The sequence below is a fragment of the Schistocerca piceifrons genome, chromosome 5 (genome assembly GCF_021461385.2).
Source record: "Schistocerca piceifrons isolate TAMUIC-IGC-003096 chromosome 5, iqSchPice1.1, whole genome shotgun sequence".
In the NCBI taxonomy this organism is placed as follows: domain Eukaryota; kingdom Metazoa; phylum Arthropoda; class Insecta; order Orthoptera; family Acrididae; genus Schistocerca; species Schistocerca piceifrons.
In genome coordinates this window covers 250,693,616-250,708,054 of record NC_060142.1, presented here as the reverse complement: position 1 = coordinate 250,708,054, position 14,439 = coordinate 250,693,616, and the positions used below count along the sequence as shown (strand labels likewise).

The following is a 14,439-nucleotide window of genomic DNA, read 5'->3' as shown; positions in this document are numbered from 1 at the left end:
TATATCCCTTTTACTACAAACATAATGGCACGTTCTCCATGTGTGTACAAATATATATTGACAGCACATTTTTCTCCCAGTCTACTCAGCTTTTACTTACACAGTTTGGATGCGTGACAGTACACTTGAGATAAATCTTGTAATTAAAGCATGTTGTTTGCAGAGCAAGGAGCATTGCCTTGCTGTCACAAAATATCTCACAGCAGTGAACTCACAAAGCCTAAACTACAGCAAGCAATAGAAAATAGGGAGAAGAGTGTCTGGCAAGTTTCTTGGTTTGGTTGAACATTCTACTAAACCCACAAATTTGAGATGCCAACGTAAGGGTTTATGGTTGTCATGGCACATTACCAACAACGTTTTTTCCTAGAGAAGGTTGACAACGGTTGGAGTAAGAGCCTACATAGTGATGGTGTACTACACTCTGACAATGGCCACTGACAACCAGGATCCAGTTTTCTACTGCTGTCAGAGACTGTGGCAATTTAGAATTGGAACTTTGGTTCTGAACAACAGTGAAATGGGGAATGCTCATGTCTTATATTGAATCTGCTGTCTGCAGAGTCTGAGGTCCAGCAAACTGTACCTGGATGTCATTGAATGCAAAACAGTATATTAGTGCACTGGAGAACAAATGCTAAGGGAGTGTTGGTCTCATTAGTATGAGAGAGTCCTATGTGATTCCTGGTATCCATGAAACTATTTTCCTCTTCCAGTATAGGTTCAGAAGGCATTTTTCCAACCATGAAAATGTGAACTTCCTGTAGACAGCAGGACATCACTCTCTCTTATGCAGTTGGTTTTTTTTTTTTTTTTAAATCCAGAATTGGCCTATGATAGCACTTGGAGGCATCATATCCTTGTACAGCTCCACATGTTAAGTTTCTGCATTCTTCTTCCAATGTTGAAAAGACCCTCTCTTCTTATATACTTCTGATATACTTAGATACTTAAACTTAAATAAAATAATTTTGTCTCACAGAGATTCAGTTAACAGTAAGTCCTCCATAGTACCTGCTGTAAAGTGTCTTAATATTGTTTATGGATAATTTTGTAATTTATAGTTCTTTCTCCTTGCAGCAATTACTTGTTAGTTTTGATATAGTTTGGTTAGTATCAGCATCTTCAGTCCAGTTTCTTCTTTTTTTCTTATCAACCATGTCATTATTTCATAGTTGACATTTTTTACTTTATCTGCTCTCAAAATGAGCATTTTGCCCATAAAACCCTGTTTAAAAATGCTATATGATTCTTGGCCTCACATCTGATAAATAACTTACATGGGTATTGTACCTTAAGGATTTGAATTCATTGTGGTATAGGGATATCTTTAAAAGCACTTCAGCTGTGGATATATGGCTCTGAAACTAGCCTGACTCCAATTGGCTAGTCTAGTGGATGAGATAATTGACTTCAGTTGAGGAGAAGCAATGTTCTGATTTCTGTGTGATCATGTAGATGAAGGTTTTCTTTATTCTCCTTAAGTAATTAAGGCAAATGTCTTTATGGATGCTTTGAAGAAACCAGGGCCATTTTCATGCCACATCCTTGTTGCTGCCTAGCTATTACACACTGTTCATTGAAGGATGAATAGTGGCGGGGGGACTAAAATGTGATATATGTTAGAAACTGATTAAAAACTGCTGCTTAAATAATTAAAAGGGAAATTTTGAAAGAAATTGGAAGGTACACATATCCTGAGTGAACTTTAACTGACATTGGTATCAACAGACCCTCAATATTCAGTACATATATTCAGCATTTAAATTTACGTACTTCTTTTTCTGTTACCACCATTGTGCATTGAGATTGGTATGACAATACTGGTTCCGGATCACCCATCTTCTGCTCACGTAAATTATTCTTGTCTGCTTCAATCCTCTTGATGCAGGATTCTCAGCACGTCTTGGAATGATGAACAGTTGGCTATGGTCATCGTGAATGTACAAATAAACTTTACTAGCTCGACCAGTTTGTATTACACCTTTTAATGAACAATTGGAATATATATAAAGAAAAGAACGAGGGAGAAAAGAAAAGATAAGAAAATAATAATAATAATAAATAATAATAATAATAATAACGACTTAGAAGATACAAAAAAAGTGAAAATAGAAGGAAACAACACCAAACATTCAACACAAACCAAAAGAAATTTTACCAGACAATAGATAACACACACATTAAAATAGACAATCCACCAAACATAACAGACATGGAACACTTCTGGAGCAACATATGGTCAAACCCGGTACAACATAACAGGCATGCACGGTGGATACAAGCAGAAACAGATACATACAAGATGATACCACAAATGCCTGAAGTGATAATTTTGCAACATGAAGTCACCCAAGCAATTAATTCTACTCACAATTGGAAAGCCCCTGGAAAAGATAAAATAGCAAATTTCTGGCTAAAGAAGTTCACCTCAACACATTCACATCTAACTAAATTATTCAACAGTTACATTGCACACCCATACACATTCCCTGATACACTTACACATGGAATAACTTGTCTGAAACCTAAAGATCAAGCAGACACAGCAAACCCAGCCCCATAACATGCCTACCAACAACATACAAAATATTAACTTCAGTCATTACACAGAAATTAATGACACATACAACACAGAACAAAATTATAAATGAAGAACAAAAAGGCTGTTGCAAAGGAGCACGAGGATGTAAAGAGCAACTGATAATAGATGCAGAGGTGACATATCAAGCTAAAACTAAACAAAGGTCGCTACACTACGCATACATTGATTACCAAAAAGCTTTTGATAATGTACCCCACTCATGGTTACTACAAATATTGGAAATATACAAAGTAGATCCTAAATTGATACAGTTCCTAAACATAGTAATGAAAAATTGGAAAACCACATTTAATATCCAAACAAATTCAAATAATGTCACATCACAGCCAATACAGATTAAGCATGGAATATACCAAGGAGACTCATTAAGTCCTTTCTGGTTCTGCCTTGCTCTGAACCCACTATCCAACATGCTAAATAATACAAATAATGGATACAATATTACTGGAACATAACCACACAAAATCACACATTTGCTATACATGGATGATCTAAAACTACTGGCAGCAACAAATCAACAACTCAACCAATTACTAAAGATAACAGAAGTATTCAGTAATGTTATAAATATGGCTTTTGGAACAGACAAATGTAAGAAAAATAGCATAGTCTAGGGAAAACACACTAAACAGGAAGATTACATATTGGATAACCACAGCGACTGCATAGAAGCGATGGAAAAAACAGATGCTTATAAATATCCAGGATACAGACAAAAAATAGGAATAGGTAATACAAATATTAAAGAAGAACTAAAAGAAAAATGTAGACAAAGACTAACAAAAATACTGAAAACGGAATTGACAGCAAGAAACAAAACAAAAGCTATAAATACTTATGCTATACCAATATTGACCTACTCATTTGGAGTAGTGAAATGGAGTAACACAGACCTAGACGCACTCAATACACTTACACAATCACAATGCCACAAATATAGAATACATCACATACATTCAGCAACTGAAAGATTCACATTAAGCAGAAAGGAAGGAGGAAGGGGATTTATCGACATAAAAAACCTACATTATGGACAGGTAGACGATTTAAGAAAATTCTTTCTAGAACGAGCAGAAACTAGCAAAATACACAAAGCAATCACTCATATAAATGCATCGGCTACACCACTGCAATTTCATAACCACTTCTACAACCTTTTAGATCACATAACATCAACAGATACGAAGAAAGTAAATTGGAAAAAGAAAACACTACATGGCAAGCACCCGTATCATCTTAACACAGCCACACATCGATCAAGACGCATCCAACACATGGCTAAGAAAAGGCAATATATACAGTGAGACGGAAGAATTCATGATTGCAATACAGGATCAAACAATAAGCACCAGATATTACAGCAAGCATATTATTAAAGATCCCAATACCACAACAGATAAATGCAGACTTTGCAAACAACAAATAGAAACAGTAGATCACATCACAAGCAGATGTACAGTACTAGCAAATACAGAATACCCCAGAAGACATGACAATGTAGCAAAAATAATGCATCAACAACTTGCCATACAACATAAACTAATAAAACAACATGTTTCCACATACAAGTATGCACCACAAAATGTACTGGAGAATGATGAATACAAATTATACTGGAACAGAACCATTATAACAGATAAAACCTGACATCATACTCACCAATAAAAAGAAGAAATTAACACAACTAATTGAAATATCCATACCCAATACAACAAATATACAAAAGAAAACAGGAGAAAAAATTGAAAAATACATCCAACTGGCTGAGGAAGTCAAGGACATGTGGCATCAGGATAAAGTTGACATTATACCAATTATACTATCAACTACAGGAGTCATACCACACAATATCCACCAGCACATCAACGCAATACAGCTACATCCAAACTTATATATACAACTACAGAAATCCGTAATTATTGACATGTTCAATTACCCGAAAGTTCCTAAATGCAATATAACATATACTGTACAGTTAAAAGGAAGTCACGCTTGATCAAGGTCCGCGTCACTTTCCATTTTTGACCAGACTTAACGTCTGAGAAAAGAAAGAAATAATAATAATATGTTACATTACAAGGAAAATTAAACACTAATCCATCTCTCCATATTCGTCTTCTAAATTAAGCTTGTGAGCTACCAATTGCAGTCTAGTGTTCTCTCTTTCCTTGTTGTGTGACCCACAACCAGTGACATTCCATATGTAGTTTGTGTAGCAGTAGAGTGAAATTTAATGTGCCATCTTGAAACAATAAGGCCATCTGTGATCCATTTCAAGCAGAATGTTGTGGCACTTGATAGGGATCAAACTGGCCTTAAATTCAGTTCTCCACTCTAACTGATAAAGGGTACAGAATTATTTATATTTTACAGGAATGCAAAGTGTACTGTGTTTATAAGATTTAGACAATAGTTTTTTTATATATTTTAGTTCAGCACTGCACATCTAATATTGGACATGTATAGATCTAAGAAGGCTGCATTGGTAGTCCCTGAATGTGCTTTGTAACTGGTTGTGTGTTAAATTATGGCTAGGACATGTTTCTTTTTACCACCCGAGCTGGCACCTAATAGGTTAGAAGAAGTGGAGGAAGTGATACATGTTTTATTGGATCCATCCAATTACATTATATCTTCAAAAAGTGGTAATTTTCATTGATATATTATTATGTATCCTGGCAGGCACAGACCTATTTTTGTAATTGACCAACTTATATTTTTCCAGTCCTTTCTTTCAGTGTATGACTCATCAGTGTATGTTAAAAGTATATTTCAAAACAAAGATTGTATGGGCAGTTCTTAATGCAATCTAATTTTGTGCATAAGTCTGTCAGATAATATAAAAGTAATGGGTTTCATCCCAATCACTACATAGCTTTTGAGTAAAAATTCATACATTATGGCAGCTTTAAACTTTCACATATGGAATCAGATCATTATGCCAATAGCTTAGTTAGAAGAGGGTGCAGAAGTCTATGCTGGAGGTAAACTAATCTCCTGTTCAGACCTCTGAATACGTGTTGCCCAAGTGGGGTTATGTGGTCCAGGGTGAATGAGACTAACATTCTACCAGCGGGAAGTGGTATGTTGTCATTAGCTTCTAAATTTGTGATACCTTTGTGGTACTTTCTACAATTGTTGCAATACTGACTTTCATTTGATGTACCTGATATGGTAAAGATCATGATACAATTACATCATTTTCAGTGACCACTCACCTGGCTGAATATATCAGCAAGAAAAAATATAGTCTACATAGGTCTACATAGGTGAGACGGGACGTCCGATTAGCACAAGGCTCTCAGAACATGAAAGGTATATCCGCCTGAAACAACACACTAAGTCAGCAGTGGCGGAACACCGAGACAAGTGCGGGAAACCAATATTTTTTCAAGAAGCCCGCGTCCTGGCGAAACAGCCTCTCACTTTCAAAAGAAAGATTAGAGAGGCGATAGAAATAGCCAAAAGACCCGCCAACGTGAATAGAGAGGACGGGTACAAGCTTCCGAGGTCTTGGCTGCCTGCAATAGCAGGGCTACGGAGCGGCGGCAGAGCCGTGGCGGCCCATGCAGACACGCGGAGAGCCGCAGTGGTCGCGAGCGCACAGAGCAATGGGACGCCGCAGCCGGCTTCTGGACAGCATGGAAACAGTGTGACGTCACAGCCATCACCTGTTCGCTATTCGTCCGTCTCCTCCAATGGGGTGGATTAATATAAAGACCAATAGAAAACAGCTATTTCAGCCAATGACAGATAATAAAGGAAACACCAATAAAGCATACCTTTCACCCCTCCTCCTCCTCCCTTTACAGCCAATCAAGTAACGACACGGTTTTCTCGTGCAGCTATTTAAGGAATCAAGTGTGTTCATTTAGCAGTTAACGTAAGGCCCTGATGAAGGCTAGCTGCAACGCTGGCCGAAACGTTGGCGCATTTTTAATTATGACGATGCGGTCTGATACCCTGAAGAATTTTATTGAAGAAGACAACGGCCGCGGAAGCCTACGCTTACATTTAACCAACCTGTATGGGCAGGAAATCCACGGAAACATCAAGAAGTTAGAAGCACTGCGTTTAAAAAGATGTAAACTGCTGAATGACCTTGCTTTTTTGAAGAGATGCAGAGACACGAGTGTTGTGCCGTATTCTTTGCGGTTGACGTCTCACATAAAAACGAACAAGGCGAGGAATATCTGTGTTAAAGCCAGTAAAGCATTGCTACGGGAAAGGATCCGCCACATCCGCATATGTCTCGATGCTCACAACAGGAATTTGTGTGATCTGCACCTATTTCTGGCCGGAAAACTTCAGATGGAAGACTGGGATAAAGTCGACAGGTTAACCTTTCAGCAAGCATCAAGGACCAGCAATAGTATTACTAACCGACAGATGAGAAAGTACGACAAACTACAACAGAAAGCCACGGACGAAACATTGACGCTGGACAGGCGACGGACAGTGGTCAACCTCTCCAGCCACACCTTGAGCGAAGCAACCACAGCAATTCTGGCCAAGAGGATGAATTTCGCAGTCGCACCTAAGCAAGTTCCAAAAGAAGATATCATAGAATCCGTAGAGGCTTCGGTACGTCATCTGCCACAGGCCGAGGCGGAGAAGATCCGGCAGGAAACGGTCAGAGTTCTGAATAAAGCAAAGCCACCGAAGCAAAACATCAACGCTGAGGAATACCGTGCCATCAAGGAACTCAGGGACAACCCCCACTTAGTAGTGGTGCAGGCAGATAAGGGCAACGCCACTGTAGTCCTGGACACAACTGATCACAACAAACGAATGGAAGATATTCTCACAGAACCTATCTACAAGAAACTTCAGGGAGATCCGACGGCCAAGGTAATCAAAACGACGCAGGCACTGCTCAAGCACTCTAGAATCAACTTCGACAAGGCCAGAAGATTCATCCCGCAAGTGACACAGGCACCAAGGATATATGGTGTACCGAAGGTACACAAAACCGACTTCCCCTTAAGGCCCATAGTAAACAGTATAAATTCGCCGACCTACTACCTAGCGAAAGAACTGGCACCTAGGCTCCGACACCTAGTGCACCAAACCGAGTCCTACGTTAAGGATTCCACTCACTTCGTGTCTCTCCTAAAGGAAATGCGTGTTACGGACCAAGATCTGATGGTTAGTTTCGACGTCAAATCCCTATTCACGAATGTCCCAGTGTCAGATACTGTGAACATCCTAGAAGAACGTGTGGCACCTGATATGTGAGCTTGTGCGCCACTGTCTGACGACCACCTATTTCAAGTGGAGAGGTCAATTTTATGAACAAACTGACGGTGTAGCTATGGGCTCACCCCTATCGCCTATCGCAGCAGAAATTTTCATGGAGGCATTTGAGGAAACAGCCCTCCAGTCCGCACCATTACGCCCAAATTGTTGGCTTCGCTATGTCGATGATACTTTCGTCATCTGGCCCCACGGAGAAGAGGAGTTACAGAACTTCCACAAGCACCTTAACCAACAGCATAGGAAAATTCAGTTTACAATGGAAACAGAGAAGAATGGGGTGCTGCCTTTTCTCGACGTGGAAGTTTATCGAAAACCTGATGGTAAACTTGGCCACAAAGTGTACAGGAAACCAACCAATACGGACAGGTACCTTCACGCCTCCTCCCACCATCACCCCACGCAGAAGAAGTCCGCCCTGCACACGCTAACGAAGAGAGCGTACAGGATAAGCAACGAAGAACATCTGAAGACAGAACTTGAACGCCTCAGGTCCATCTTCGGAACTAATGGCTATGGGAAGCAGATGATAGACAGCACCATGTCGACAAGGGAGAAGATTAATAGGGAAGAGGAGAAGGAGGCACAGAGCATTGCTGTGTTACCATATGTACAAGGGGTCACCGAACGTATTGGCAAAATTCTACGAAAAGCCGACATCAAACCAATTTTCCGAAGCAGAAACAAAATATCAGACATGCTCGGTTGTACCAAGGATGCAGTTGACAAACTACACACAGCTGGCGTGTATGAAATTGGTTGTGCGTGTGGATTAGTCTACATAGGTGAGACGGGACGTCCGATTAGCACAAGGCTCTCGGAACATGAAAGATATATCCGCCTGAAACAACACACTAAGTCAGCAGTGGCGGAACACCGAGACAAGTGCGGGAAACCAATATTTTTTCAAGAAGCCCGCGTCCTGGCGAAACAGCCTCTCACTTTCAAAAGAAAGATTAGAGAGGCGATAGAAATAGCCAAAAGACCCGCCAACATGAATAGAGAGGACAGGTACAAGCTTCCGAGGTCTTGGCTGCCTGCAATAGCAGGGCTACGGAGCGGCGGCAGAGCCGTGGCGGCCCATGCAGACACGCGGAGAGCCGCAGTGGTCGCGAGCGCACAGAGCAATGGGACGCCGCAGCCGGCTTCTGGACAGCATGGAAACAGTGTAACGTCACAGCCATCACCTGTTCGCTATTCGTCCGTCTCCTCCAATGGGGTGGATTAATATGAAGACCAATAGAAAACAGCTATTTCAGCCAATGACAGATAATAAAGGAAACACCAATAAAGCATACCTTTCACCCCTCCTCCTCCTCCCTTTACAGCCAATCAAGTAACGACACGGTTTTCTCGTGCAGCTATTTAAGGAATCAAGTGTGTTCATTTAGCAGTTAACGTAAGGCCCTGATGAAGGCTAGCTGCAACGCTGGCCGAAACGTTGGCGCATTTTAAATTATGACGATGCGGTCTGATACCCTGAAGAATTTTATTGAAGTATCTGAAAGATGTTTCAAAATGAATGCTGTACACATAGTCTGCTATTATTCAATAGTGACTGTAATGACATCAGTCCAAAGAAGGAAGCAACTTGCTCTTCGGCAAGAATGAGGAGCTTCTCTACTGCTGAAACCATTATGTGTATTGCAAAAATTGCTCTTTAACTAATTGTAGTTAAACATGTTTTGAGTTAATGAAAAGTGTGACATTATTAAGAACAAAAGGAAGATTATGACATAATATGCCAGTAGCTACTTCACTGAAGACCATTTGCATGGGCAGCACCAAAACATTCAAACAAGCAGACAATAGTGTAATATGTTATTGGATTTACTATGACAATTAGCTAGTATCCATTTGTACATCTGTATAAGTGGGAAGTAAATATTAAGAATGGTGGTTTTTATTTCAACTGCATCAGTAAAATGTTATAATCCTACGATTTTAGCATTTATTTGTACTAGAAAGGGATCACAGATTAAAGAGTGAATTACATCAGTAATCGTCATCTTTTGTAATATAAAGGCAAAACTAATTCGTTGATTTGCATTGTGCTCCCTTCATTTTATTAACTGTTTGACATCCTTTTGTCTTTTGGGACAACAATTGCAAAGTTAATTCAGTGTTTTTCATTTTTAACTATTTTTACGACATTTTTCCTCTGATCGGTTTCACCACGAAACTTTCATTCATTATAAACCCACAAGTTGAACAAACTTACATGTTCCGTAGCCAAAATCTGCTCCTACGTATTCTTTGTAAAATCTTGCCTAGTCTTTATATTCCTTCCAGTGGACCTCCCACCCGCTACCCCATTCCAATTTTTCCCAGAGATGTTACCCTCTTTTAATTCTCAAGGCTCCCCACTCTGGCATTACAATTATACAATTCAAGCATTGGTCTAGCTTTAAACTGTATCTGTTATTTTTGCAAGATGACCGGGAACAATAACTTGCATGCATTATTTGTGAGATAGACATTTGCTCTACAAAAGCTGAAAGAGCATTCTGGACATCAACCAAAGAAGCTATCTTAAGCTACTTGTCTTATGCCTGAATGGGTAGATGTTACCCTGTCCAGTCTTGGAATCCTTGGACTAAGGGAAGCAATAGTTATTCAAATATGCTCATAATTTCCCAGAGCCTTTGCAGAGTGAAAATATTCTGACCATGTAACCCAGAAACATATTTCACATGAAACCAGGAATCCTACCTTGGCTGTGAATCAACCACTGACCAGTAATTCCCTTATCATGCAAGACTTGAGCAGGAAACTCTGCTACTGCTTATCACACCTGGAAGTGGGTGTTATCCTGACCAAAACTCTATTGTGGGCCTCCAGAATGTTCTATTGCCCGCACAACCTATGTAACATCATATTGTATTGCAGTCTGGTGCCCTACAGCCCCTTTCACCTATGGATGATCCATGTGCAATACCTATCCCATAAACCAACTCATCCACACCCCCTATTAAACACTTTTTACAGCCATTTCGTGCACAGTTAAAGGTAGGAACATGTATGAAAGCAGCCATGTCATCTAACAGCAGTGTTATAATTACTGAGCAGTGTTCTGTGTAACAGTGACAACTAACGTGTTCCCAACTCACACGAATTGCCACCTGCAAACAATGGCACCAGTTTTTGAACATTGTGCACACCACATCATCAGTATTTAAACAGCTGTTTTACTACCCACGCCATTTACAGCCTCCTGTTTCCCCATTACTGTATGGCTACACAACTGCTAGTCAACCTCTGGAAGCAGTCAACCCTATTAAACATCTGGAACTAAGTATATGGAGAGATTTAAGGTGTCTTGAGCACACAAAATAAATAGCAAGAAAGGCAAATGCAAGACTGAGATCCATTGTACAAATCTTTGGGAAGTGTAGTCCACCCTTGAAGGAGGTGGCTTACAAGACACTTGGGTGACTTATACTAGAATATTGCGTGTCAGTCTGAGACCTGTACCAGAAAGGAATGACAGAAGAAATAGAGGAGATCCAGAAAGAGCAGTGCACTTCATGACAAGTTGTTTTCGATAAATGGGAAAGCATCGTGGATATGCTCAACTAAATCCAGTGGCAGATGTTTCATAAGCTATCTTGCAGAATATAGATGTACTAATTCCTCTAAATTATAAATTTTATTCCTCTTCTGCAATATCTCTCTCTCTCTCTCTCTCTCTCTCTCTCTCTCTCAGCATATGCCTAGGTGTGCAGTCCTGAGTGTTGCGATGCAATTATGCCAGAAGAGGTGAAATATCTTAATGAGCTTATGATATCTCAAAGTGTCAACATGACACCCATAAGTAATCCCACTGATAGGGTGTTGCCTTCTTTCATTTCTGTTTCTTTTTAATAGTGGATGCATCACATCAAATGGTAAGTTACTAGACACACAAGTAGGTCTTGAAATTATTATGTAGTAAGAGAACTTGGACTAAGAATGAAGAAAGCTCCCCAACATTATCTGAATCCTACACATTTCTCTTTTCAGGTACGATTGAATGTGAATGCATTTTTACAACAGTTCCACTTCGGTGTGTTCTATTCGTACTTGAAACTGAAGGAACAGGAATGTCGTAACATTGTATGGATTGCAGAATGTGTTGCCCAGAAACACAGGGCAAAAATTGATAACTACATTCCAATATTCTGAGACAATTTCCACTACTGTAATATATTTAAAAGTTATGTGCTGAAGACCAGTGATATGTCTTCACTTAGTGTGTAAAAACAAAACCTGATTCTTCGTTGCGTGTGTCACTCTTTTTATTTGGTAACTCATTAAATTATGCAATAATAAAGCGTGCATAAAGTACACCATGAATTTGTAAATAGAATTGTCATATTGTTTCCCACATCCTTTCACAGTAAAGTATTATGGGCTGGGGTATATAAGGGCAATAAGTGTAACAATGTTTTGGTGGAAGTATAGTGTGTACTGGATAATGATTGCATAAAAGTATTAAAATTGAAAGAATATACATTCTTCAAATGTTGTAGTGTTTGTATTTTTTTGCCTTCAATAGTAATCGTACACTGTCATTTAGAGGAGCTATTTCAGTGTCTTAAATTAGAACAACTTCCATGTACATATTTTGGCATGTGTTCAGTATTAATATATATTGATTTATACCATAGAAGACATGTTTTTAAGCACAGTATGTAAAACTGACATTGTTAAAAATATTAATTATTGTATTAAATATTCATTGTGACCCCAAATTTTGTACATATAGGATAGTGGTTTACATAGCAAAAATGTGACTGCAGAAAATTTTATTGTGATGTAATATTTTGTTTCCCAGTCTGTGTTGTACATTCCTGTTATTACAGACGCATGTGTCATATACCTGTACATCATGTAATATTTGTGTGTGTGTGTGTGTTAAAGCCACAGATTGTACAAACTATGTATTATCCAAGAAATACAGTTTTCTTCACAAATCATTAATTTTCCATTAATTGCTCAGTGAGTTAAAAGTGAATCTCAGTCCACTATTTAAATCATTGACTTGTGAATATTATGCATTAATTTGCCTGCAGAAATTGCAACATATAAGCATAAACATGGGCAGCTGTTACATAGGCTTGCATTTCTGGGAGGCTTGCATTTACAGATACTAAGACTTTATTTGCTACTTTCTTTCTTATAGGAAGAAAGTGTCTGTTCGAGTGATTCCAGTTACATTTTTGTTCATAACACTCAAGATTTGTAACAGTCGTTGGTTTATACATCTCTCATCACTGTATTGTGGCCATAAGTAATTGCATGTGCGCACACTGTTGACGTTTTTGCAGATGTCCTTTCCCCATGACAGCTGTGGTTATAGAACCAGTGTATCAGAAAACTGACAGTACTTTCATCCACTTTCAAATATCAGTTACTGAATTTTGCCTGTCTACATTTAGCATGGACTAGTGTGCCAGTGAGTACCTCATTCTAAAATATCATATAATGGAAGGAAACATTCCACGTGGGAAAAATTATATATAAAAACAAAGATGAGGTGACTTACCGAACAAAAGCGCTGGCAGGTCGATAGACACACAAACAAACAAACATACACACAAAATTCAAGCTTTCGCAACAAACTGTTGCCTCATCAGGAAAGAGGGAAGGAGAGGGGAAGACGAAAGGAAGTGGGTTTTAAGGGAGAGGGTAAGGAGTCATTCCAATCCCGGGAGCGGAAAGACTTATTACCTTAGGGGGAAAAAAGGACAGGTATACACTCGCACACACGCACATATCCATCCACACATTGCCTCATCAGGAAAGAGGGAAGGAGAGGGGAAGACGAAAGGAAGTGGGTTTTAAGGGAGAGGGTAAGGAGTCATTCCAATCCCGGGAGCGGAAAGACTTACCTTAGGGGGAAAAAAGGACAGCTATACACTCGCACACACGCACATATCCATCCACACATATGTTAAGGTTGGAGAGGAAATGAAGAGGAACTCCAGAATTTCCTCTCCAACCTTAACTCCTTTGGTTCCATCAGATTCACCTGGTCCTACTCCAAATCCCATGCCACTTTCCTTGACGTTGACCTCCACCTGTCCAATGGCCAGCTTCACACGTCCGTCCACATTAAACCCACCAACAAGCAACAGTACCTCCATTATGACAGCTGCCACCCATTCCACATCAAACGGTCCCTTCCCTACAGCCTAGGTCTTCGTGGCAAACGAATCTGCTCCAGTCCGGAATCCTTGAACCATTACACCAACAACCTGAAAACAGCTTTTGCATCCCGTAACTACCCTCCCGACCTGGTACAGAAGCAAATAACCAGAGCCACATCCTCATCTCCTCAAACCCGGAACCTTCCACAGAAGAACCCCAAAAGTGCCCCACTTGTGACAGGATACTTTCCGGGACTGGATCAGATTCTGAATGTGGCTCTCCAGCAGGGATACGACTTCCTCAAATCCTGCCCTGAAATGAGATCCACCCTTCATGAAATCCTCCCCACTCCACCAAGAGTGTCTTTCCGCCGTCCACCTAACCTTCGCAACCTCTTAGTTCATCCCTATGAAATCCCCAAACCACCTTCCCTACCCTCTGGCTCC

The 14,439-nt window shown here is 39.8% G+C and overlaps 1 protein-coding gene across 1 annotated transcript in view; it reads left to right on the top strand.

Moving 5' to 3' along the window:
* LOC124798617 (V-type proton ATPase subunit d) overlaps positions 1 to 12,823 on the top strand; it is a 79,616-nt gene extending 66,793 nt beyond the window's left edge. Inside the window, exon 7 of the mRNA XM_047262093.1 lies at positions 11,864 to 12,823. Within this exon, the coding sequence (XP_047118049.1) occupies positions 11,864 to 12,025 (162 nt within the window). The 3' untranslated portion in view covers positions 12,026 to 12,823. The remainder of the gene's footprint in view (positions 1 to 11,863) is intronic.
* Positions 12,824 to 14,439: the final 1,616 nt, after the last annotated feature.